Genomic DNA, 27,932 nt, shown 5'->3' on the forward strand with positions numbered 1-27,932 from the left:
CACCATTCTTTGTTCCAGTACATGTGCCACCTAGTGTTACAAAAAAAAGAAGAGAGCTGACACTTCGTCAGGCAGCTTTGTATGCCTTTTTGTGTCCTTCTTGGCAGCCAGGAGTTGTTTGAATTAAACTTTTTGGGTTGTGGAATTTTTGGGACCCTGCTTCTGCCAACTTGTGTGAAATGCTAGCTGCAAAACTGTTTGCCACTAACACAGTGCTGCGCCCACTCCGCACTGTGCATGCGGATGTCACTGCTGCTCGTAGCGTGTCTCCATCTAGCTTCTTTCTTTCTCTACATGTGTGCACAGATTCGTGAGTCTCTGGAGGAGGAGTTGAAGGTGAGCATCAAGTTCAAGTACAACCCAGATGGCGACAATGGGCTGGCTGAGCTGTGGGACCACATCCACACAAAGGTGAGGCAAGCACAGTATTCTTTCCTTTGAAGAGCACTCTCTGCATCTCTTCTGCAGCTAACCCAAGCATGTTCAACGAATGTAGGGCAGGGTAGAACATGCTGGATAAGCTAGTGCTCTGTTTGCAGCAAGCTCACTGCACCTGCAGGGGAGTGTGATGTTTCAGTCAGTGACAGCTGATCGGGGAAGGCACTTAGTTGGGAGACGATGCATTCTGCAGCAAGAAACTGCACAACATACCTGATAAAAGAAAAAAAAACTTGCAGCGATCTGTGCTGGCTGTCCACAACACTGCAGGATATTTCATTTGTCGCTCTTTTTTATTTTGGTTGTAGGACCACATCCACACAAATGTGAGGCAAGCACAGTATTCTTTCCTTTGCAAAGCACTCTGCATCTCTTCTGCAGCTAACCCAAGCATGTTCAACGAATGTAGGACAGGGTAGAACATGCTGGATAAGCTAGTGCTCTGCTGCAAGCTCACTGCACCTGCAGGGGAGTGTGATGTTTCAGTCAGTGACAGCTCATCTGGGAAGGCACTTAGTTGGGAGACGATGCATTCTGCAGCAAGAAACTGCACAGCATACCTGATAAAAGAAAAAAAAAACTTGCAGTGATCTGTGCTGGCTGTCCACAACACTGTAGGATATTTTATTTGTCACTCTTTTTCACTTTCATTTCTCAAATTTGCTGCAGAGAAGAAGGAAGACAAGGGTTGTTTTTAGTGCACGCATCATCACATTGTACTTGAGGCAGGCAGAGTTTGACTTCAAGGCAACGGACCTTTTGATAGGTGCAACCTCATTCTATGACGTGTTGTTTAGTGTTGCCACAGGCTGTACTGCAAAGCTTGACAAAGAACCTTGTTGCTTTTGCATCACTCTCTCTTCACAATGTACTCAGGTGTGCCTGTACATTTTGCTGTGGCCTCCCAGGTTATCACTTTTTATGCCGCTTGTTAGTTTCACTGAAAACCATTATCTGGCATATGTATGTTGGTTAGACGAGGGCTTCTACATCTTCAAACATATTGTGTTTTAAACGGTAGCATTAAAGGGCAGGTTACACATAAAATCCAGTGTCAGCATTGGTGTTAGGGTTAGCATTGTGAACGAAAAATCACGAGTTTGGTGCTAGCACCCAACAGTACATTTGACACGAACTGCCAACTCGGGCCTCTCCTTTCATATGCAAAGGTGATACCAGAATCAGCTGGACAGGACCCTTGCATTTTGAGTCACACAGATTACCCTTAGGCCTCACAAGCATGTTCACATGGCTTGATTAAAGCATGGCTTTATATATGTCTAGTGGTAGCCAATGCTAATGCATCATACGCTTAAAGGCAGAAATTAGTGTACCCCATAATTTTATTTTATAAATATAAGGGGTACATGACCGTGTGGAGGTAGTTGTACCATAGAAATGATTATTATGTGATATTAACACCTCGCAGGTGCAAAGTAACTTTGGCACGAAAGGAACAATGACGGCAAATGAACACTTATAAGCACATGCAAACATTCTTGTCTCTTTCATGTTGCAGTTACTTCACATCTTCACTATCGCAACAATTTTTATTGTCACTGTGTGCACCACTCTGAGCATTAGGCACTAAGCCTAATGATCAATGCTAATTGCTAATGCTGAGTGGACGATTTGGTTTTGCAGTTGTGTGATGATAAAGGGAACTTACTGAACATTCATTGATGATACTTTTGACAAATATCGCTTGTGCACAAGGAATAAGCTGGGCAGTCTATTCTGCATCTCGACACACTGGAGTATTAAGAACAACTCAATATATAACTTGGATTTTATCTGTATAAGCTGCACAGCAGATAAGGGACGCTTCAGATGCTGCGTGGTAGCTTGCTGGTAGGTTTGGTTTGAGCAGAAATAAGGTGCTTCATATATTCATACAATAAATATAGTGCCAGCAATGTTTTCCTTGCTCTGATCCATGTGATAGTAGTATCATACATCCATTAGTCATTGGAAAGGTCTTTGTCCTGAAGTACACTGAATACGTGCGCTGAAACATGGAGGCTAACCAAGAGAGTTCTATTTAAGTTGAGGACAACCCAGAGGGCTATGGAACGAAAAATGGTAGGGGTAACAATTAGAGATAGGAAGCGTGCAGAGTGGCTCAGAGAAATAACTCAAGTTACCGACATTCTAGTGGAAATTAAGAAGAAGAAATGGACATGGGCAGGACATGTAGTGCGAAGAGAGGATAACCGATGGTCGCTTAGGGTAACAAACTGGATTCCAAGGGAAGGAAAGCGTAGCAGGGGGCGGCAGAAAGTTGGGTGGGCGGATGAGATTAAGAAGTTTGCAGGGGTCAAGTGGATGCAGCTAGCACAAAACCGGGTTAAGTGGAGAAATATGGGAGAGGCCTTCGCCCTGCAGTGGGTATAGTCAGGCTGATGATGATGACACTGAATACATGTAAGTGAAACTAGGTGGGGAATGATTAGATAGATTCTTTCTTTTTCCTTCTTTAATAAATGTGGGGGGCATCGATTTAATTAGAAATTTTCATATGCTCCTTTTATTTCTGCTAGGTCGAAATAGGAGATGGTGGTGATGAAATGAGAGCACATTGTCCCCTTGTCTCCCTATCTCTTGGTGACTGCCGTGTGTTCATGGGGCACTGTTGCAGTTTGAGTGCTGTGGTGTGGACAGCTACCTCAACTGGCACCACATTGCGGCCTGGCCAGACGAGAAGCGGGTGCCCCAATCGTGCTGCCTGGAGGAGTTTGTCAATGGCACTGCCTGCGCCACCTCTGCAAACTCTGGTCTCATCCATCAAGGGGTCAGTTTTCACTATTCAAGCTTTGAGGAACTGCAGACTGGCATGAGCACTTGACCCAGTCCTTTGTTCATGACGATGATGATGCAGGGCTGCTACCACAAGCTGCACCTGTGGATCATGAAGCGGCTCTACATTGTGGGCATTGTGTGCATGAGCTTTGCCTTCGTCCAGCTTTTTGGCCTCATCTCAGCCATGCTACTTCTCTGCACCAGTGCCGAGAAGAAGAAGAAGAAACACAACTCGAGGTCAGAACCAGTGTGCACTTGTGGTTAACATAGTGTTCCCTGCTTGTATGTAAGTGTTCTCTCTGCATGTAGTGTTCAAAGTGTAATGTTCACGCACTGAGGGCCTTTTCACATGCAATGCTCTACACTTACAGATATGGGCACATGCACTCAGTTGCACATTGCTGGCCGCTACACCAGAATGAGCCTATAACTTTCGATAGGCCTGAAAAGTTGCCCGGTAGTGACTGAAACATGGCAAATTGAAAGTGAAGCAGTTTACTTCTAAATGCAAGACACGCAAGAGCAGCATGCATTTGCTTCTCACGCACCCTCTGACAGCACTTTAAATCTGAAATAAAATGAAATAAAAATCTGAAATAAAAATGCAGCAGCATGAGGGGTTGCAGCCTCACTGTAGCCAGCCTCTACAGCTTGACTGTCCATCTGAGGTCAGCTCACAAAGGGTGTGGTAGGTCTTGTTTTCAAATGCGGGTTTTCACTTGACACTGATGTGGAGCAGGGAAGTGGCATTAGTTGGTGTTGGCCACTGCATGCTGAAGGTTGTGTGCAGGGAAGCAAGCTTTTAAGCACTAGGTGTCTTGCATCCTCCAGAATTTCAGTGAGCACTTCAAAACAACACTGAACATTCAAATAATTTGTCTCCCTGCTCGCCAGTAATGGTCACTTGAGTTGCCATTTGTTATCTGACTGAACTGCAGTGCTGTTGTATGCATTTATTACAGTGCCTTGTATTCTGAGCCTCAGCTATGTCGAAGTACCTTATGGTTTTTACTTGTTCTTTGTAGTGCACTCAGGAGTGCATATCTTTGCTCGCACTATTTACTGATGAGTGTGCATTTGTCTTAACTCTAACACCCAGGCAACTGTGATTTTTGTCACAACTTTGTTTACCTTTCGATGGTTTTTCTGTTTATATGCTTCCAAGGGCTGGCAGCCTCAATTTGCACATGTCCATGATATTTAGTGAAGCTGTGTTTTCAAGGCCACCATTGCAAAGAAAACCTTGACCTTCAGATTTGGCTGTAATTGGTCTTAGAATCTGAATGATTCGTTGGTCATTAAATGGGCTTTAGCTTGCAATAAAGTAAAACCTCATTAAAATATACCCCCTTGAACGGTAGCTTCAGTTTAAGAGTAGTAAATTCAAATCCCCGACTGGGTGCCCATTGAACAGAATGCATTTTGTGTCTGGCTAAACCATACCATCTTACTGCATATGTATCTGTTAACACATATGTACTGTTTCATTTTTTCGTTATACTCACGTGCTGCGGAGTTACGGTAATTATGATGGCCAGGCATGCACATAGCGAATATCAGTGAATTGTAGCCAAGTAGAGGTCCTAACTGCTGATGCCGATAAGAATCCAGACCTGTGAGAGCATAGCCTTTCCTGCGATGGTATTGGTCTATGCATCTCCCTTTGTTTTGTTGATGCCAGTCTGTGTAGCAAGTCCGAGGTTAATGCCATGCCTAAGCTGAGGCAAAAATACCATTTTATTAGCATAAAAGAAAAGCTGAAGATATCTCGTGGTATCAGTGCAACACAAACATATCGGCGCCAGCACAGGAGCGAGATTTGCCACTGACAATTGTGCGTGACATTTATAACGCCAGAGAAAAGTTGTTCAGTAGTGCTGCTGCAACAGCAAAAAGATGTCGGGTGAGAGGTTTGACATTTCTGGATGTGGAGGAGACTCTGGTGCAGTGGCTGAAGGTAGATCGCTCGAAAAGGCTGCCTTTACGTGAACCCCTCCTTGTTGAGAAGGCGCTGGCTTCTGCCTTGCAGCTGAACCATGACCACTTTGTGTGCAGTTATAGCTGGCTGGCGAGGTTTTAAGCAAGGCATGTAATCGGCGTAAGGATCGTGGCAAGAAAATGTTCCACAGCCGACGTGGATCGTGCAAAAGTGAAGAAGAATGGTCAGTCGAGGCAAGTTTTAACGAAATACGTGCTTGAAGATCTTTTCAACATGGACGAGTCTGCACTGTTTTTCAAGCTCCTACCAGACAGAATGCTTGTGTACAAAGGAGAGTCATGCACTGTGTTTGGAGTAGTCATGTCCAGAACTTAAAGCTGGCCACTTCTTGTGATTGGGAAGTTGGCCTTGCTAAGATGCTTTAAAAGCGCCCAACTGCCATCGGTCATTGTCTACAGAAGAAACGTGAAAGCATGAATGACAGGGAGCTCTTTGAGGAGTATCTTTGCTTCACTGACTAGCATTTTGCAGTAATGGAAAGAAACATAGTGATCATCCACAACAGTGCATTGGTGCAAATCGCGCTAAATAGCCTTAAAGCTGTGAGGTTAGTATTTTTGCTGCTGAACACTGCAGCGATTACCCTGCACTTAGATCAAGCTGTCATTCGAGCTTTGAAGCAGATCTAAGGGAAATCTGCGCAGAGTTTTTCTAGCTCTTGAATGTGGCGTCGACCTGTTGGATGCAATTCACTCATTAGAGTAGTTGTGGCATCAGTTTGAGCCTGTGACTGTAGAACTGCTTAAAGCACACTGGCTTCTCGGTGTGCACGGGTGACGTGGTTGTGAGCAACAACCAGGCTTGTTGCAGCCTTCTCGCTGAAGCGCTGGAGTAGCAAGACACTTCTCACTGGGCTGCTTAGTTTTACATGGACAAAGGAACTGGACAAACGCTGAGGTTAAGCGCAATCTATCAACTGAAGTTTTATTTCTTAGAAAAGGAAAAAGGAAACACAAGCACACGACATAATCTGAGGATGGTGAATACACATAAATCATAACAGTGCACTGTAACAGCAAGAACAACTAAGGAATGAAACCATGAAAATGTGAAAAATAAACACCTTTTCTAAGCCCGGGATGAAATCGCACACAACCCCCCCCCCCCCCCCTGCGCATCGAACAGACGCACGGGTGACCTCATGCAAGTATTTTGTCTCTTCTCAAAATATCCATTTCCCGGCGGGAAGGAGCTACGGAAGGAGCGCTAACGTAATCGCCTTCTTTGCCAGAAACCATCCAAAAGGCCTCAACTACCTCACGCTTTTTCTTTTCTGTTGCCCGCGCCAAAATAACAGTGTTTTGGAAATATGGGCTGCATTCGTGTTTCAGGCAATGGTTCGCCAAGTTTTCTGCACGCTGCAGGGAACGACATTTCCTGCTATGCTCCAAAAGCCTTTCATTCAGGCATCGCCCAGTTTGCCCCACGTAGCACTTGCCGCAAGAGAGGGGAATTTTGTAAACCACCCCCTTAGAGCATGGAACAAAAGGCGAAACATGCTTGACCCCACACGCACTTTTCTCATCTGCAGATTCTTCCTGGTTAACTTTTTTGCAGATCCCTTTAAACTTTAAAGGAGCTGAAAAAACAACCTTCACATCAAACCTCTGCCCAATCTTCTTCAGCCGGTGCGAAATGCCGTGCACATAAGGAAGGACCGCGAAAGGCTTGTTTTCATCACTTTGCTTCGGAGGCGAAAGCTCTTGGTGTATTCTTAAGTTCCTTAGGCAAGTTTCAGCAACGCCAATTAGAAGCCTTAAGGGGTATCCAGAAGATCCAAGCCAGCCCATTTGGATAAGCAAGCTATCTTCCATTTTATGGTCACATGATTTAGTGAGGGCCTGCTTCACGCAGGACAGCGCGATGCCTCTTTTTACTAGCTTGGTGTGCCCGGATGCAAAAGAAAGTATGCCCTTATCTCCTCTTGTTTTATAAAACCAACACGTGTGGTCGCTTGAGAACACCAGACTGATATCCAGAAATTGGAGCTGGAAATCTGAGGGGCATTCTGACGTGAATTGGAGCCCATGATGTGCACACAGGAATAGTGATAAGATATCTTCAGTTCTGGTCTCTGAGTACAAATCATATGGCAGGCAAATGAGGAAATCGTCGACATACCTAAATGACCCTGTAACACGCAACTCGGTTAGCTTCGGATGCAGCTTGCGGTTGCCTCTGGCCAAGTACAAATCACTCAATATGGGTGCAATACATGAGCCTATGCAAATTCTATCCTTTTGGGAGAGAACCATACCCTCAAACAAGAAGAGACAAAATACTTGCATGAGGTCACCCGCGTGCCTGTTCGATGCGCAGGGGGGGAGGGGGTTGAGTGCGATTTCATCCCGGGCTTAGACAAGGTGTTTATTCTTCACATTTTCATGGTTTCATTCCTTAGTTGTTCTTGCTGTTACAGTGCACTGTTATGATTTGTGTGTATTCACCATCCTCAGATTACGTCGTGTGCTTGTGTTTCCTTTTTCCTTTTCTAAGAAATAAAACTTCAGTTGGTAGATTGCGCTTAACCTCAGCATTTGTCCAGTTCCTTTGTCCGTGTAAAACTAAGCAGCGCAGCATTTGTGAGAAGATGTTCCAACTAGCTCAATCTCAAGCACTTCCTAGCAGATTCCGGTTCCGCCTTGCGTGGAGTGCGGACGCGCTTCACGTCGGCTCCGTGCGAAGACGGCGAAATTCGCCAGTAGCCCGAACCAGTGGCCTATTTTTCACCAACAAGAGCCCTGTGAAGGTGAGCGCCACGCCCATACCAATTTTCGGCCCGATCTGGCCAGTTTTCGGGCCCCCACGGCCCATTTCGCCTTGAGCCACCGCGTCGCCCGAGCTAGGCCTCGCTCCGCTGGGAGCTAGGCCTACTCCGAACGCGACCTCCAAGTACAAAGCCATCATGAAGGTGCAAGTGCCAGGCGAAGCTATTGACCCTCGGGACTTCAATCCGCGGGACTGGACTCACATCCTCAGCGTTCCCGCCCGCACCCAGGAGCAACAGCAGATTCACCAGATCTCCGCTATGCAGACCGATCAGGCAGACAAGCCTACCACAGACGCTAGAGCGGCATCATCTTCCACCCCAAATACTAACAAGGCCCAGGCATCCGAGCAGCTGCGCGCCGCCCGCACTGCCGCACAAAGGTCACGACAGCAGCCGCCACTACCGATTGAAGATTACAAGGTGATTTTCCGATCCCGTGGAGGGCTTCACCTCACCTCAGTACCGCCACGACAGCTGCGCGTCTCAATCTTGAACGCCACCGCTTCACTCGAGGAGCCCACCCGCACCCAGCTGCGTGTTCATCCCACCAATAACACGTGTACAATGAGCACGCCACACCAGAACGACGCACTTATGCTGGTACAAATCACCAAAATTCATTACCAAGACACCGACTACGCCGTAGCAGCCTACATCGCTCCCCCGGACGGCGCGGTGAGAGGAGTAATCTCGAACGCTTACTGGAATGAAACCCCCAGGGAGCTACTGGAGGATCTCGTGAACAGCAATCCCCGTGCCCCAATAGTGGACGCTCGACGCATGGGTGCCACTCGATCAATATTAATTACTTTTAGAGAAGGACCGGTTCCTCGCACAGTTCTTTACGGCGGGGGACTCCACAGGTGCACCCCTTACAGAGGCCACATGGACGCTTGTATCAACTGCAGACAGCCAGGCCACAGGACAGATGTGTGCACGCTGCCACGTACGAATAACTGCCCGAGGTGTGGGAAACCACATCCCAAAGAGACTATTCCTTCCTGCACTCCGGAATGTATTTTATGCGGAGAAGCGCACATGACGGGTACGGGGAGATGCAAGGCTAAAGGGCGAAGACCTGCAACCAACCCTGCAGCTCAACACCTCTCTCGTAAGGACAAGCCGCCCGGAGACGCTACTCGGAAGATAGCACTCAACGCCACTCGATCCACGTCGCTTCGCAAAGGAGAACGCGCAAAGGACCCACAAAAGATGTCATGGGCCGACCGAGCAGCTGAAGGCATCTCTGAACAAACCCCGCCAACCCAGCCACATCAGGAAGAATCACGCGACAAGGAGCTCAGGGCCCTGCGGGAAGAGGTAAGCCGCCTTTCCTCCCTTATACAGACCCCACACCAACCCTCCTCATCCACCCTCCCTTCCCAAGCTGTACCTCCCGCCTTTTCTCCAACATCCCCAGCCACGCAACCACCGCCCAAAAAGAAACGTACGTCAGAACCCCCACCTGTCACACATGATGCTCTTGAGCAAGTTGAGGCAAAATTTGAATCAAAGCTAAAGGCTTTAGAAGCCCGGATAGATTCCAAAATCGACTCCCTCTTCACCCAACTCGAGAACAAAATTGACTCGATGTTCTCACGCTTGGTTCATACACTCGACATGAGAATGACCAGCATAGACACCCGAATTCAAACCTTAGAGCACACACAAACCGTTATCCTGAAGCACATCAATCTCCAACTACCTCCTCTTCATCCCTCGCAACCACCACCCTCTTCAACGCCTAGTGCACTTGGCTCCCAATCTCTCCACTATGGCGGGGCAGCAACTTAATTTACCCATTCTCCAGTGGAATTGCCGCGGCTTCCGGGGCAAGCGTGCGCCTTTCCAATTACTCATTCCCATCCTCACCCCGCCGCCCCAAATCATTCTTCTCCAGGATACGGCCACTAGAGCATCACTGTCTAGTTTTATGCCCCACCACTCAGATACCACGGACAAACCCAGGGTGTCCACTCTTATTCACCGTTCAATCACCCACCAAACACACACTATTACGTCAGAGACACCCTGCATTATCACGGAAATAATGCATCACCCACACACAGTGCCCTCCATCTTCATTGCCAATATATACCACCCCCCATCTCATCCAATGTCTTCCCTGGTGACGCTCTTGCGGGACCTCCACCGACTCGCTGGCAAGCACCCTCTCCTCATCGGAGGGGACTTCAACTGCCAACACACCGACTGAGGGTACAGTTACACTACGGGCCGTGGTCGATGTCTCTGGTCCTTAGTCCAGGAGCTGCGCCTAACTACACACAACAATTTCCACACACCCACGCGGATCGGCACCAGCGTCAGCATGGACACCAGTCCGGACCTGACGCTAAGTCGCTTCCTCGATGGCGTCACCTGGGCAAGAACACAACACACACTGGGAAGCGATCACTACATCATTAACATCTCGCTCCCCTTTAAACAATCCCGCCACACACATATCACCCACAAACTGGTGAACTGGGACGCCATCCGCGCATTGCGGAAGGACGACACAAACACAACTATCACGGACATCGACGAGTGGGTAGAATCACTTATGACCGATGTCCAACACAATACCCGGCTAATTACAACCACACAAGACACCCCCACTCTAGATTCCTGCCTCGCCCACCTCTGGGAGGCGTACCACAGCTTACTCGAGCGTTGGAAACGCAACAAGTTAAATAGAACGCTTAAAAAGCGACTGGCTGGACTGCAGACGCAGATACAACAACACGCAGAGGAGGTCTGCCGGTGTAATTGGAGGCAAGTTTGCGACGGACTCGCCGAAAAACTGTCCACCAAGCGAGCTTGGCAACTTCTGAGACATCTCATAGATCCAACACAGTCCAAATCCGCTACACAACACCATGTTACACGCCTCTTACACACACACAATAGCGACCCGGACGCTCTCATTGACACACTTCAGCGAACATGCACCTCACCCGGCACATCCGACTCCATGCCCCCCTACTCAGGAAAACCTAACCCGGAATTAGACGCTGATATTTCGGAAACGGAGGTAAGAGCGGCCCTTCTGACGCTCCGCACAAATTCAGCATCGGGACTGGACAAAATCTCCAATTCTATACTCCGCAATCTTGATGACAAATCAATCACACAGATTACAGATTACTTCAACAAATGCTGGTCGGAGGGCACCCTCCCACAGTCCTGGCGACACGCCAAGGTAATATTTATACCAAAACCGAACAAGCCTCTTAAACTAGAAAACCTGCGACCAATCTCGCTCACCTCGTGTCTCGGGAAACTTTTCGAGCACGTGGCACTTGCGAGATTGACACTTCACATGGCGGACAACGACCTTTACCCACACAGCATGGTGGGATTCCGCCCCCATCTCTCCGCTCAGGACGCCATGCTGCAGCTCACCCACGACATCTTCGACCCGGCTGTCCCGGGCCACACAAAGGCAGTCCTGGCTTTGGATCTGTCCAAAGCTTTTGATCGCGTCGAACATCAGGCGATCATGACTGCTCTTTCTCCTCTGAACATAGGTGTACGGATGTACACTTATGTCCGGGCTTTTTTAACGGACCGCATGGCTGAGGTTCATTTCGGCCCCCTTACCTCCCAACCCTACACCCTCAGGAGCGTCGGTACTCCACAGGGATCCGTCCTCTCTCCTTTCCTATTCAACGCCACGCTCATTCCACTCGCCCGGAAACTGTCCACGATACCTCATCTTAGACATACCCTTTATGCGGACGACATCACACTGTGGACCACACACGGTAGTGATGGCGACATAGAGGGTACCTTGCAAAGTGCCGCATCCCTCACACAAGAACACGCCCAGAGCATCGGACTCTCATGCTCCCCACAGAAGTCTGAGCTACTTATACTTCGACCCACGACCCGCGGATGCCCCACCACACCGATTGTTATCGAAGTCGATGGCCGTCCCGTCCCAGAGGTGAATACGCTCCGGGTTCTGGGACTTCACATCCAGAACAACGGCAAAAACACATTAACTCTCAAGAAACTAAAGCGGGTGACAGGCGCGATATCGCACCTCATCCGACGAGTTTCGGGCCATCACAGAGGCATGAAGGAGAACGACCTATGTCGTCTAATTCACGCCTTCGTCCTCAGCCGTTTTTTATACACAGTCCCCTATCTCCGACTCAACAGGCAGGAAACGGACGCCTTGGACGTCATGTTGCGCACGGCGTTCAAGACGGCCCTACATCTCCCAATTAATACTTCCACAGAACGCCTTCTACAGCTTGGCCTCCACAACACAGTTGGGGAGCTTGTGGAGGCCCATCGCCAAGCCCAATACTTGCGTCTCACCAAGACCTCCACCGGTCGCCATATCCTGGAGACTTTAGACATTCGTGTCCCAGCGAATGACCCTACCCTCCTTCCCATACCTCGCCCCCTACACCAAGACCTTCTCATCAAGCCTCTCCCTCGCAACATGCACCCCCAGTATAACGAGCAACGCCGCCGAGCCCGAGCAGCGGCGCTCCACAAATACTACGGCTCCGAAACGGACGCCGTATGGGTGGACGCCGCATGCACGAATGAGGGAGCGGTATTGGCCGTCACAAATTCCTTCCTGCAGCCTGTTGCGACTGTCCCCCTCCCCTCGGTCACCTCCTCGGAGGCAGCCGAGGAAGCAGCCATCGCCTACGCGCTTGCACACACGGAAGCACGCTACATAATTTCCGACTCGAAAACTGCTCTACTAAATTTTGCGCGTGGTAGAGTTCACATTTCTGCATTCAGCATACTGAACTCGCCCGCCACTAACCCACCCCGCTATGTGGAGCTGATATGGGTGCCTGCGCACTCCGGGAATCCCGGTAACGAGGCCGCCAATGCGTTAGCCCGAGGTTATTTAAACCGGGCGCCGGCGGCCTCCGATCCGGGATTCACGCGTGATCGCATGCACTCCTTCAGTGAGCTAACGCAGGCCTATCGGGCCGAGCGACTACTCTATCCCCCACCTCACCCATCTTTAGACAACTACCACCAGACGCTCTGGCGACGACTACAAACGCGCACCCTCCCGTCTCCTTATAGTGCATCTCGCCACCACCACACCCTCACCAATCCCTCCTGTACCCTTTGTAATAACCCCAACGCCACCCTCGCCCACATCCTGTTCCAATGCCCGGCGGATCCTCCCCCGCGGGGTCTAGAGCACCTTACCACCTGGGAGGACTGGGAGACCCTGCTGCACTCTGAGGACCCGGTTCGGCAGAAGATCGCCACAGACTGGGCTGCCGACGTCATGAACCATAGAAACATGAACGTTTGAGTGTAGTGGGGCCGTGCGGGGGCCCAGGGGCATGCATGCCCCAAACTCCTCTGTTTTAATAAAGTTATTACCACCACCACTTCCTAGCAAGACACTACGAACATGTCGTTCAGCAACTACAGAAGCATTGACATCTAAGCTCATAGTTCTCCACACATGTCCAATGAGCCCATCGATGCCCTCAATGCGGCCTACACGTCGTCTAATATTGAGGACAACAACACAAAGTGACAGCATGGGGGATTTGAGCCCGGCAGTGGCAGAAGCTGCACGTGCCATTAATGTCATATTGGTGTGTGCAGAGCAATGGGGACTGGCTGAAAAGCTGGCCCGTAGTTTATGAGTTCGAGGCCGCCGTTGTCGCTGCTAGGCTGTCATAACGAACTTTAGCAGTACAAAGTAAATAAAGATTTGTTTCTTCCTTCTCTACCTTCATACCAATCTGTGGTTTTAATTTTTTACACGTAAATGGGCAGATTTGTGCCATTTCGTTTTAAGGCTTACTACCGTTTAGTGCATACTTTTCCTGAGCTCCGGCCGGCTATGGTTTAATGAGGCTTTACTGTATAAAAAAGGTGACCACTCTGCGTCTTCATTGCCTTTGATCACACCCACTTATTTGTAGCACCATGGTAGCTTTCTCAGAAAAGTTAAGAGCTGTGAGCAGAAATTGTATGGTAAGGTTTCATGACTCTTTGAAATTAGCCAACAAACGGGTGAATATTTGATGGTTGACATTGTCACACTATGTGTAACGCTGCGGCTGGATGCCCAGAATCGCTTATAAGCCTAAATTTTATTTGCAGATACATCCAGTATGCTGCGATGGTTTGAGCTTGCCCCGTATTGCCTGGGAGACTGGCTTGCTGAGGTAGTGCCGCAGCAGAATGGTGAGAATTTCCCAGCTTCTGTATGTTATTTTCTTGGCATCGTTTATCATGTTTTCTTTGACCATGTGCATATAGATTCCAAGTGCACAGCAGTGTCCATGCAATTCTACACCAGTTCATGCAGTGAATAGTGTTTCCTCAGCTCAGTTCTCTCTTTAGTGCAAGGTCACACAATTGCAAAAGAGCTATATTGAAATTCCAGACAACATGGCTGTGTGGTGGTCATACACAGACAGAGTGCATCTGGCGTGAGTTTTAAACTCACGTAGTCATGTGCATTTAGATGGAAAGAAAAAAAAAACTGTTGGCAAAACATACTGTTACATATTGCAAAACAGCTTATTCAAGCCAGGCTGTGTGGTTCCACAGGCTGTTTCCTGGCATGCACTCACCACAAGGCAAGTGCCCTGCACTGCGTATTATTCTTTTATGGCACATTTTTGATTGTGATGTTTTCACTGCAATGAGGAAGCTTTGTAACCCTGTCACACGGGCACTGTGCAAGGCGGTTGAGTCGAGAGCTTGTCAGATTTTCAGCAGCCATTAGAGCCCGAAAGCGTTCTGCCGCTGCTATGGGGAGAACTCGATTTCAGTCGAAAGAATGTGTTATCTCGCACCGAGGTGTTGCGGTGCCATTAGCGCTGTCTGCAATTTTGCAGACATAAACCCCAAAGAGTCAAAAACAGAATGTTTATTTGTGGCAGTCACATTAATCACTCTTGGAACGAATTCTGCTGGTCTAGAAGAGTTGTATGGGATTCATGCATTTCAAGAAGAGAAGCAAGTATTGATTGTTTTTGTATTGGTAGCAACAGTGGTGCTGAGCTTGCTGTAGTGTTTTGAAACCTAGCCTATCTTTTTCTGCAAAATAAATTTCATGCACTTCACTTTCATAACTTTTCAGTGATTTTACTGCTCTGATTTCATTTCCCAGTGTGTTGCTGCAAGTGCTCTCTGTCTAAGAGGGCATTCTGCTGCTGCCCTTCAAAGTCCTCTGAAATTTAGACAGAGTGCTGAGCTGCTCCATTAGCTCGCTAGACTGTCGACTTGATGGTCATTGAAACAGCGCGTGTGGCAGAACTAAAATGCTTTTGAGCCAAAAGCGGTAGTTGTGACTTGGGTATTATCTACCCCATGACTACAGTGTTCTGCTTGATAGCCTTCAACGCAATACCATAAAAAAAAAAAAAAGGGGAAAGAAAACCGAGAAAGTATTTTTTACTTAAAGTATTGAAGCTTCTTCAGCCAAGTCTGTGACTAACCTTTAATAAAGAGGAGGCATTGAGGACGAACCGAAACATTGATATATTACTGCTTTATAATAGCAAAACAGGCTGCATTCACTGAAAATGGAGCTGTACTTTATGAGCTAGGAAAAGGCCGAAAAAGAAAGCAAAATACAGATGTCAACACCAGTGGCCTTTTTCAAAAGCAGATGTCTGGAACGAGGTTCCATAGCATGAACAACAAAACCACAAACAAAAGTGCTAACCTCCACAAAATACTTTTTTTTTGCAAGTCAGCCAAATAAAAGCATTTAGTGCAAGTTCGAATTTTTATCTTATTCTTTCATTGTGTCCCACTATGGAACCCCATCTGTATTACCAGCTAGCCAAAACCTCGGCTTTCTAAATTATATTTCAGTGATGCTCGCACCAGTCTTTGGTTGGGAATCATTTAGGCCAGGCCACAACGTTGGGCATTTCCAGCCAATGATTGCCAGATTTTTTTTTTATCCTGACGTCAGGAGTTTGAATAAAATGGCGGGAAAAAAAATTCTGACGATGCACTTAAGTGTGCTTACATTCAGTAATGCGAAAGCATTTATGTGTAATCATGTTTTTTTTTAATTTGTTTAATATTGTTAGTTTCTAATATCTCTTATTTTTGGATTAGTTGTATTTTTTAAATGTTTGTATTTTTTGGTTCCTTCAACGCTCTGCAGCTCTCCAACGCTCTCCTGGGCCCCTATTCCGAGTTTGCGTCATTATTAAAAGTGTCGCTATCTCACTGACCTTAAGTCATCTGATTGGTGGAAATGCCGAGACATGATGTTGCCACCTTTTCTGTTTCCGTAGTGGAAACACCTGGTTCCGGCGTTTCGACCATTCAGATGACTTGAGGTCACGTGAGATAGCGACACTTCGATAATGACGCAAACTCGGAATACGGGCCCGGGACAATTATGGACACGTTTGCAAAAAGTCAACACAGAGTAGTGGTTATCACACTCTGCTGGTGCATGCAAGGATGGAGGAGGCAGAGGAAACAACTTTATTTAATGCACTATTAAGCTTTGAGAATGTTTGAGTTTCGACTCCTGGCATGGACCCAATTTTTTTTTTCTTAAGTGTCAGTCCTTGCGGACATGTTCTGATGACCAGCTTTGCTGACACCCTCTGGTGATGCGACCCATGAGGCAAGAAATGCATTCGCATTAATAAAATGCCGCATGTAAGGTACAATTTCTTTATTACTAAACACAACTTTTCTTATCCAACTTCAAATCTGCGCCCACTATTTGCAAAACAAAAGGTGTTACCATATGTAATTATTCTTTAATTGCCAATTTCGAAGCAGGGGCACTTTTTAAATGTGTGATTCGTGAAAGTTTTCATGTGGGAGACATTTCTGCATTGTGAGTTCCTGTTGTGTTTGTTCAGATACTGTGGGCAGTGCAGTATCGTTAAGCCTTGATTAGAAGCCACCTACAATTTGCCATGAGGTTTGTGTGGCTAAGAATGTTCTTGAGAGTGCTTTCCTTTTGCAGGTGGCCATGCCCACACATGTGCAGTGAAAACAAGCTGCAAATTTTCCAGGCCGGTGTTCGGCAGCCGACGTCAACTGCACAAGTGCTGCATGCTTTTTTGCTCACCTTTGGTCTGCGTGTGAATGCAGCGTGGGGCTGACTGCCTACCACGATGACCCAGGGGCAAAATAGCTGTTATAGGGCTGATTTTGCTGAATTCTTATTTGACTTCGTAGCTTTCGTCGTTAGGGCTTTGACAGTCCTGTTTCCCATCGCAAGTGGCTCAACTGTGGTTTCGGCGTAATGCCCTTTTGTCGGCGATGCACGACTGCGCATTGTTGAGTGTGGTGTGTTTTCAGGCATGTGTGTGTGTGTGCTTTCAAACTTTTGATGTGCGTCCATCTCGAGGCCAGGTCCAGCATGCTGTCCTGTCTGCGTGGAGAGAAAATTGTCAAGTGGTTCACGCTGCACATTCGCTACGTGGGAGAAGAGAGCAGTAGTCGCAGTGTGGCAGCTACGAGACTCTCATGGAAAAGTGCACAAGGAACTGATTGCTTTTGTTTTTATCCTCGTTGGGTTGATTGGGAGTCAGGTTCTGTTGTTTTGTGTAAACCAGTGTGAGTAATGTGGGACTGTGTTGCCCGTAGGCTCACACAAGCTCTGGATTCAAAGCCATTTTGGATGTGTCACCAGTTTGGCTCTTCCTCCGCATCATCTTGATGTTGCCTAGAAACGGCTTATTCATTGGTGTGTGTGTGTGTGTGTGTAGTGGCTATGTTGAGTGACCAGGAAGGATACCACACCCTTTTGCACTGTGGGAGTGATGGCAATGATGTCCATGGAATTGGCTCAGGAGGGCCGGCATTTTCTCTTGCCTGGGTGTCCCAATGTTTACTTTTTTTTTTTTTTTTTTCAATAATGCAAAGAAGCTTTGGAGATAACAGAGCAGTTGTCACGGGGACTGTTGGCATTTCCTGGCAGAGTGCGCTTTGCATGATGGAGTAATTCTTGTGTGGCAAACAGCCCTTGAATTTCATTGCCAATGAGATGTGTGTTAACATTAATGCTGAGCCTGCAAAACTGTGTATTTTTCATCTATATTGCTTCTGGCCATATGCAACTAGAGGTGTAGTGCACAACTAGAGAAATATGGATGTGTAAGAGTTAGCTCAAAGGGTATGGCAGTTTGCTTTTATTTTGCAAGCTTTATAGTTTTCAGCAGTTGAAGCCTTTGCTGAAAACCGGTGTGCTAGGATCTTGTGTAATTTTATTTGTTACTGAAATGTTTTTCGTAACTTGTTTTCTTATTGGTGGCTACGGCAAAGGAAGAGTCCCAGCTTTACTGTGAGTGAACAAAAAGCAGTCATCAGCTTCAGCTAGCTTCCATCGCACACTGTTAAGAGTTTGCACTTGTTCACGGCCTTGCAAAAGGTTCCACAAGTGTTGTCATTGTGGTACAGCCACTTTTCTTGAGTAATGTAGCAGATAGAGTTTTTGTACTTTTTTTTTCACGCAGACACCTCATTGCAGTATGTTCCTTGTCTCAGTTTCTCTATTCGATTTATATTTTTCCTTTTTTTTTTCTCAGGCTGAAGTGAAGGGGACAGTACCATGTGCTATTCATCGTAGCTTGGCACTCATTTACAGCTTATTGTTACACATTCCACCGTCATTGTGTGCGTCTACTCTAATGCTGCTTCAGGCCTTGTTAGGTGTGTCGCTGCATTGTCTTTTTGAGAGGGGAACTGGAGCTGTCAGGCTTCGCTTTCTTCTCACAACTGTCTAGGCTAGTCTAATTCAAAATAAGAGTGGTAAGAAACATTCCATTCGCACATAAAACAAAGGTTTGCTGGGCCAGACAAAGTATATATGTATTGATGTATTATCACATGAGGCATGTGTAGTTGCTTTCACTGGGACTTTCTCGTGCAGCTTTCCTCCTCCTTCCCATGTGGTTTTTGTTCTGCCCATCCTACACCAGCGGCAGTGCTTTGGTTGCAGTTAACATGAGCGGTGTAGATGCGAACTCTCTTCAAGTCTTAGTGAAGCTCGAGCTGAGCTGGAGTCATTCATCTCTTCCTTCCGAGGGGGCGGGACAGGCAGCTGTACCTTTATTCCTTTGCTGATCGGTGTATTTTTGATGCACAGTGGCGCCATCTGTTGGGCTTTGAAGGCACTGCACCTATTATACATCTTGACTACTCATACAGTTGCCTTCCCATGAACCTGTAGCTGCATAGTAGGCGTCTGTGGCCCACCTGCCTTGAACGAATGCCTCTGATTTCCCTGCTAGGGCGCATGCATGTAATAACGTAGCCAAGCTGAATCGCCCTTCATTTATTTTGCAGAAGAGAGAAAAATGGATGTTACCCCTAAATGAGAACACAGGCACACTTTTTTTCCTCTTTCATCATGGAAGTCGAGAGCAGAAGCAAATTTTGCCTCTGATAGCATGATAGCATTACTAGAGAGTGACAGCTGTGGGAACATCCATAGGCTTGGTGAAAAAGTGGCTGCATGCAGCACTGTCTGTGCTTTTGTTGACAACGCTTTACTCAAGCGTAGTAGGAACCTTTCATACCTCGCATCTATGTGTTTTACAGTGCTAGCACAGGTGACCAAACTGATGTAACTGTGCACAATGTCTCGCGGCCAGCAAGATGTGTATGTTGTTGTAAGTGTCGCACTTTTAGTCACTCTGGACACTTCCTCCATATAGAACGCACATAGCAAGACTATATTTACTGTTTAAAGAAGCATGGTAATGCATTTTATTTATGAGACAAATAACGTTGAATGTGAATTCATATCTATATTTATGACTTTTTATCGTGTGCGCACAAAATACTATAGTGCACAAGTTTTGCAAGAAGTTCAGGCCTCAAGCAGCATATCATGTCTCATACAAGTGACAGCTAAAGTTCTTCAGGCATGGAGTACCAGCTTCATTTCTTTGTTTCTTTGTGCACTGCAACTTTGTTGTTGTCACCTTTTCGAGTAGCTTGAGCAGCATTTTCATTTGCTGTGCTTTCCATCTAGGTAGGAATAATGAAGGGGCCTGGTTGAGTGCAGTCATTTTCTTCTTCACACTCTGCACAGCTTGCCATGAATCTGCTTGTAGCGTACCTTAGCATGTGAAATGTGCCTCAGAAATGGTGTCTTGACTTCTGTGCCTGCCACGAGCTAGAATGCAACGACGCCAAATGTCCGCACTGCGGTTCCTTGGAAGACTGGCCTTCTTTTCTTCTTCTGCCGTTCACTGTCTTCTGGCCATGCCGTTTTTTTAGCCGCCAATGTTTGAAGTCCACTGAATTGTGGTGGCACTTGGAATATGCTGATGTGTGCCATCCGTATTGTCCGAAGCACTCTTTAGAAGATGCTGAAGTGCATTTAAGTTGCGGCTGCGTCTCTAGAAGGAAAAAAAGAAAGAAAGTCATGGAGATATTCATTGGCAGGTTTATAGGCAACCCTTGGAAATGGCAGCTGAGGGCCAGGCCTGTCTTCACAGTGTATTTCTCGAGCTTTATTTGTACCCTGCTGAAAATTCCTTTCTTACAGACCCCGCTCTAAAATTTTCCCCATTAGGCATTTTATTATGCAAATACTTTTTCCCTCATAATTTAAGTAACTGTTGATTTGTGAATATTTTGGTGGAGCTGGATTGAGGTTACTGACGTAATTAGCAGCCCGTGCTGTTTGCTGATCCATTGCAGCAATGCGAAGCCAACCATACAGCATGTTTTACCTCTAAGCTAGCCAAAACTTGCCCGTTAGAGTTTTCGTAACAATGTCGCTGACGATGTCACAAGTTATGTGAAAGAGTACAAAATAGAAACAGTCAGTTTGTGGGTGTTCCCTTTCTTTTTTTCACGAACGAAATGCACCTTGACGTAACTAGAAAACTGTGAACACAAAGCTTAAGTTTGCGGAAGGAAATAAACCGGGCACAAAATCATCTCTGTTGCCGCTCTAAATATGTACTAGTCTCCTGAGAAAACTGTTTTGCATATCAAAAGCAGCCTCGCATCTTCTCTTCACTTGGTCCAGAATGTTAGCACATATCGCATGGTCCACCAGGCCTTCATGTAAAGTATAAATTGTTATCTTACTTGATGACATTGGTTTGTGCAGTTCTTGATACATATTATTTACTCAGTTAGACTGCGTGAATGTAAACATGCATGGCTTAATTGAGTTTTACAACACGTATGCATGTTAGGACTTCTTTATTGCATTTGCTGCTGGGATGGCCAATTTTCGGAATAGTAACGACAGTGCAGCACTGTATGCAGTGCCTTTTTCTGAGCATGTGATGTCAGTTAGACTCTTGAGCAAATAGCACTAAAACAGCTCCAGAAAAATGGAATTCATGTTAGCGTGAACAAGAGCAGCTTTTACTAAGGAACCGCATTTTCACACTGCCTTTTTATTCAAATGCCATATTTAGAAAAAAAGATCGCAACAGCCTGAATGTGAGCACGCATTATGATGCCGTTGTGCTTCGTATTAAATAGCTAAAGCAAGCTTAACGTTGAAAGATGTGGATTGCAATGCAGTGACAAGATTCACCAATTGTCACCTCACCAAACATTTCTGTACCTGGTGGATTTGGTCAAAAGCCTCTTCTCCGTAAACACCAGGGGTGTGATATGACTAGCAAGTACATCTAATAGTTTAGTTCTTTGTTATCTCTGCCTGTTTTAGCCATTCAGCACGTGTTCCCTGATTTTGCCATACTAATAAGCTCAGCACCTGTGAGACCAAAACCATATGCGTATGTGCGGCTCGTCGTCACTGCCAGGAATTGCCTTTGCTGTCTTCTTGGCCCCACAAACATAAAAAGAAAAGCACTGGACATCATGGTGCACGTGGCATGGTGTTAAAGCATGCTTTGTATGCAAGGAGCAGTGCAGCTCCCTTTTGCGAAGACACTGCCACTCTGGCTTCAGCTGTCTCCTTTCTACCGTACCTTTTGAGAGCTTCTGTGAGCATTGCTGGCTGTAAACGATGGCTAGAGATGCATCTGGAGCCATGCGCATAATTTCACTATGTCCAGCAGCTTTTGGTCAAGAGTAGTGGCACTAAATAGTTTTGAGCTGTCCAGGAAAATGTAATAGTTAGTCTCCCACGTTTGCTCGAATGAAAGGAAAAAAAAAAAAAGAGGAAATGGGTATGGCCTCCTTACTGACAGGAATTCATTTGCTGCTTAAGTATATGTAGTCCCTTTGAAGCTTGGTTTAAGAGCCAACCGTAAAGTCACTATGCACTGCCTGTTTGCTAGTGTGGTGGGAAGTGCACTTGCCACGTATGGCCTGCCCAAGAAAGTGTGTGTTGTGGGCGGTTTGTTGTGCTGTGTGCTGCGTAATGTGGCAGCTGTGCCTATTGTCATAGAAATATGTACTCTGTGCTTTTGGCAGAAAAAGGCCTAGTCGTAGCAGGGCAGCCCAATGTCCCCCCAACACGCGAGCTGGCCGCGACCTCATTGGCTGGGTGATCTACAGAAAAGACCGTGGTTTAGCCTGATTTCTTTTGACTGCTGGTCAGCTTTTGCCCTCAAAGGTGTACCTGTCAGCTCTGTCCTTTCATTTGCCACATGCAGCAGAGCTACTGATGGCATGTTGGTGTAGTGTATTGAGACTGTGGCACCAGCAGCGACGTGATTATGTGGACTTGATTTTTATAGCACTGAAGAAACACTCCAGGAAAGAAAGACAAAAAAAGTACAGAAGCGCATCTGTCCTTTTGTGTCTTTTTTCCTGTGGTGTTTCTTCAGCGCTATAAAAATCAAGATCATGTACCAACTAATCTGTCAAAATGTCCTTCTGCAGATTATGTGGACTGCTTGCTTGCTTTCGAAAGTGCTCTTTGTGTTTTCTCCTTGACTGAGCAAAGGGTATCTATTGCAGCTTCACAAAATTGAGAGGGCACTCTGTCAATGTGCGTCTTCGGCAGCCAACTAGCGTTCAACATAAAACTGTCTAGCATGCCGGCTTTTCACTTTTGTACGTGCAGAGCTGCTATTATCGCTGTTGTGTATTCAGCAACCACTCTTCATTTGTAAACTGCCTTCTCTCCAAAGGGGTCTTGCGTGTCGTATGCACTCATGGGCTAGCTGGGCATAGAACTAGCAGCTGTAGACAACGATGTCCTGTATCAATGTGCACCTTTGTCAAAGTCATGTAATTTTTTGATGGACAGCAAACAATTCAAAGTGTGTGCACCTTTATGGACCACTTGCACGCTTTTTGTATGTGTTGCGCACAATGTGTTCGCACACTGAGCTCGCTCAGAGGTGAGTGTTCATGAAACTGCATGTTTTTTCGACTATGCATTGAGTACAAGCCTAGTGGTAGGTATTGTGTGGAGCTCAAATTTGCACACCGAGCCCCTGTTCCTGTCTTTTTAAGGATACTGTGTGCCTGTTCTGGCGAGGACAGGAGAACATATATTGAGGCATGAATGTGGAGCTTTTTCTACGCAGAATATTTCTTCGTTACTTTGCTCTTGTCTGACTTCCATGATGGCTGTTTCTGGGTGGACCGGAAAAGGTTTCTCATATCAGCATTTAGAAAGCGCTGTTTCGTCCACACTGTGTGGTGTTGCTTCGAGTTGAACATTCCAAAGGGAACATTAATGGAGCTAGCAAAGCAGGTTTTGTTGGTTTTAATATATTTTGCCTTTTCTTATTTTGGTGGGGGGGAGTGGGGGGTGCTATAAGTGACAGATATTTAACGAAGTTTTATAAAGCTTGTGGCAAAAGAAAGAAATGTTTGCCAGAAAGATAGCCATTGTATTTTTGATACAGCTTTCAAAGGCTCGTTATGACATTGTGGAGCATTCCACAGAAGAGTTGCTGTACTGGCCACGGCTGCAGATAGAGCTTGTTTTGATTCTTTCTCTTAGGATTTTTTTTTGTTTTGCATCTTCTCTTCCAACATATGCCAAACTGCGCAAACATGAAACGACGTATTGTTCCTTTTACATGTGAATCAATAGTACAACAGGCCATTAAGAATTTGTTTGTCAGGCATGTCGTCTGATTGTAGCTTGGCATATGGTCGTTGTGGAACTTGAGCACAGCTGAGGTACCTGCCTCACATGTACCTATACATGTTCACATCATGTGAACTGCAGGCATATCCCGATGATATATACCCCACGCAAAGTTGTAAAGTACAAATTGCCCTCTTTCCTTCTTTATATGTCAGATATATAAATATATGCAGATTATATACACATATATATACACACATTATAGATATAAATATATATATATATATATGGTTGTTGAAGTGATTAGGAAAAAGAAAGTGTGACTAACTGTGCATGTGATTGCTTTGTGTGTATATATATATATATATATATATAGGTATAGAATGTCATAAGCTGTATTCTAGAAAATGGAAAGGGTGAAATAAATGCTGTCTGTAGATGCGTGCATCTTGTCTCTCTTGAGAACTTTGTTCCATGTGGCTATTGTTCTTTGAATGTCAACACTCATTGGTGTTACTGCATTATTGTTTTCTTCAAACAGTGTGCCTGTTCTAGGGATAATTGAAGCCGATTTATGATTAGGCAGCATCACGCCTACCTCACATGGGTCACGAGCACGTCAGGATATTGTATGATGAGTGTACATGAGCTGCTTTAAAAGTAGTAACTGCATTGTATCCTCCACTGTGTGCTCAGCGGGGTATATTCTTTAGTATACGACAAAGATACTTCTCTGTGAGAAGGCCTCCTGGGTAAAAACATTTATTTTGGGTGCTCTGCTGAATTGTATGCTGATATATCAGCTGAGAGAAACAGCAAGCCAATTCATGCTGATAGAGATATTAGGTACTAGTTGCGTGACCTTGTCAAAACCTGTTAGGGCGGTACACTGGCTTTGGCATTCAGCTGTTGATTTGAAAGAAGACCCGAGCATTAACTGTCAGTATATAGGATGCAGCAGCCATTTGAAAACAGATGTGCAGAAGCAGAGATATATAGACACTGGAGATGGACTGTTTACGATTGTTTAACATTTTGTACAAGAGGCCATACATAAAATGGACTGATCATCCAATGAAACTGCTTTTGGCAGCAATGACAGCCTCTACACGCTGTTGGAAATTATTACAGGCAGTAGTAAGATGCACCTTGGCAATTTTTGCCATTGCATCAACATCTCTAAGCTGCAATAATGCTGTGTGGGCACCTACACTCCTTTAAAACTCGCCTCGTACGTCCACTGAATCAACATGTGGGGAACTGGGAGGCCACATTTTTAAACATGGTCGTGGACATTTTTAGTCATCTATTCTTGAGTTGTATGGGCTTTATGGGATGTTGCAGTGTCAATCTGAAAAACACACAGCTTTCTCATGCTACAGCAGTAATCTAAGAATTCATAAAGGTGTTCAATACCTCAGCTCGGGCAATTGCATTGGCCCTGACACCTTAAAAAAAAAAAAAAAATGTGAAGACATCAAGTCCATACACTGCTCATGACCCCGAGAACTGTCAATGAAGCTGAAAAACTGTGTATGATAGCTGTAACAGCCTCAGGATCTTGAGCCACGTATTGTTTTTCGGTTTCGATATACGAGAGATGGCTGTGACATCACAATCATGTTTTTATGCGCGCCATGAAAAAACAGCGATATAATCGCTCATTCTTCCCTTCTAACGATTCCTGTCCTTGAAACAGGCTGGCTTTATTATTGTAGTGAATTGAAATGACACAGCACTGATTATATCGCTGTGTTTGCATCCCTCACGTGACTTAGACTTGACTGTGACGTCACAGCCATAGCTCGGCTGTTGAAACCGAAACAGGTGAGAAACGAAATTCGATTATAAATTACTCAGTAGTCTTATTCGAATGTGACGTGGTGATCCGTGTACAGTAAAGCCCTAGGCATCATTATGATAAAACACTAATACAAAAAGTAGGCGAGGACATGAATGAAAGCATGAAAATGAGCCTGTCAAGAGATGGCCCACACGCAAGTGTATGGAATGCATCGTGGTCGCTGAAGAAGCAAGGACACCCATTTCGGACTGTGCAAGCCTGATGCAGAAATGAGTGGTGGAGGTAGGCTGTTTGCTCAGCTATTTTATGCAAAAACTCATATAGAGCCCGTTCACACTTGCGCCTGTTGCAAAAGGTCGCATTTGTTAACTTTACAGCCTTGCAACTGCTGCTCGCAAACCGCGGTAACCAATCAGAGGCGCAATTGAAGCAAACAAAAATTAGTTTTACTACTGTTGGTGCTGTACTAGCTGCTGTAGCATGGTAGAATTGCTGTAGCACACAATCACGTCACAAAAGTGACGTTTGTATTATTACGTCACTTATACGTGTCTTGCCGATGTCTCAATTTTTGTTTTTTCATTCTAATCGGAGGGAGTGAGAGGACTGGTACTCAAGATCACGGTGCTCAGGATATTTGCAGCCCAGCATATGGTACCTTGCACGTTTTCCATTACACTGAATACAGCAAACACACAATCCCTGCAGCGCGTTGAAAGCAGACTCACGACTCTGCGTCGCTAATGTATTCTATAGCTATAACCGTGCTCATAAAAAAGTGAAAAATTGCGAACGCACAGAATCGGCGCTCACTCTACGTCACCGCGCGAACTTTTTCAGGAACCTTAACCCTATTTGTAATTTGTGCAGTCTTGACCAGCGGGCTGGCGCCGCTGTCAATCATCACCGGTCACTATCATCATCATTGCCGTTGTGGAGGGAGAACCGAGTTCGTGCTGGCTGTTGGGCTGTCATGCCATAGAGAAAGAGATTGGTAAAGAGCGGTCACTCGGCGAAAACTGGCCCCAGGAGATGACGCGCGACTTTTTTGCGCTGCCGCCGATTGATGGATGGCGGCACCAACGTGCGCATGCGCGGACGCGCGCGCGACGGCACTCGCTGCAGCGGTAGTCCGCCGGAGCAGACGACAAGAAGTTGTCAAAGGGAGCGGTTGTGTGCTCGTGCCTCGCCGCGCTTGTGCGGCACACACCTCTCGTGGACTGCTGCGCAGAACGACAGCGGTTGGAAACGACGGCAAGGTGAGCAACGTTTTTTGCTTAACTACGCTGCATTTCAAGCAGTTTACGCTGACCATGCCGGCCGGTGCCAATAAGTTTCGCAGCTCGTGAACAGGCGCGCCGGCTGTTCAGACGCAGTTCATTACGCCGTAACTCTGGCGGTTCCCAACCACGGCGAGGTGTAATATGTTGTGTTTCCGGGAAGCAGCTTCATTTCGAACAGTTTAGCTCGTCACGCTTGACAAAGTGGCATGTGAATGCACCAAGGCACGCCGTTGCGCCAAAATGGCGTGTTCGCCGGCCGGTGCGGCCATGCTGACGCAGTTTGCCGAACGGCTATAGTTTTGCTAAGTGTCGCGTTTAGCAGAGCAACGGTAAAGGGAGAAACGTTTCATTCTTGACTTTCTTGTTAAACTACGCAGTATTTCAGGCAGTGTAGCTCAGTGCGGCGGTCTGCGCTTCACAAAGACGCACGTGAAGGGCAGCCAACAGGCATGATAAGGCGCTCGCTAATATGGCTCGCCGGCCGCGATGACATGTGACATGGCGTGAGGTTTTGCGAACGGCTAGTTTTGCGTGGTGTCGCGTTACATGTAACGGGACAACGTTAAAGTGAGAAATGTTTTATTATGCAGCAAGTTTCATTGCTTCAGCTGTTCAGTGCTCTTGAGGAATGTTGTTAGTTTAGTGGCTGTTATTTCACTCACTGTAGAAATGCATTTTCAGATAGGTTAGGTTAGCCTGCATTTCCTGACCTCTACGTTGCAACAGTAGCTTTTGTATCAGTTTTACGAATCACAGCTTTTCTGTTCTGGACCATAACTGCTGCTCACTAAGTCTTCAGTGCGCACCCAAATGCACAGTTGTGTGCGCGGTGCAGTGGCCTTATATTTCATTGCAACCTTCTGCATCATGCTCATTCCTTTTCCAACAGCACTGAATGGACCCAC

The 27,932-nt window shown here is 46.3% G+C and overlaps 1 protein-coding gene across 1 annotated transcript in view; it reads left to right on the forward strand.

The window, feature by feature from the left end:
* Positions 1-24,383, forward strand: part of LOC146192665 (tetraspanin-9-like) — a 45,053-nt gene extending 20,670 nt beyond the window's left edge. The window contains exons 5-9 of the mRNA XM_084602553.1: positions 307-411; positions 3,077-3,229; positions 3,317-3,474; positions 14,115-14,198; positions 16,969-24,383. Coding sequence (XP_084458679.1) covers positions 307-411; positions 3,077-3,229; positions 3,317-3,474; positions 14,115-14,142 — 444 coding nt within the window. The 3' untranslated portion in view covers positions 14,143-14,198; positions 16,969-24,383. The remainder of the gene's footprint in view (positions 1-306; positions 412-3,076; positions 3,230-3,316; positions 3,475-14,114; positions 14,199-16,968) is intronic.
* The last annotated feature ends 3,549 nt before the right edge of the window (positions 24,384-27,932 follow it).

The sequence above is a fragment of the Amblyomma maculatum genome, chromosome 4, assembly GCF_055883805.1.
Source record: "Amblyomma maculatum isolate TAMU_Amacu chromosome 4, ASM5588380v1, whole genome shotgun sequence".
Taxonomy (NCBI): Eukaryota; Metazoa; Arthropoda; class Arachnida; order Ixodida; family Ixodidae; genus Amblyomma; species Amblyomma maculatum.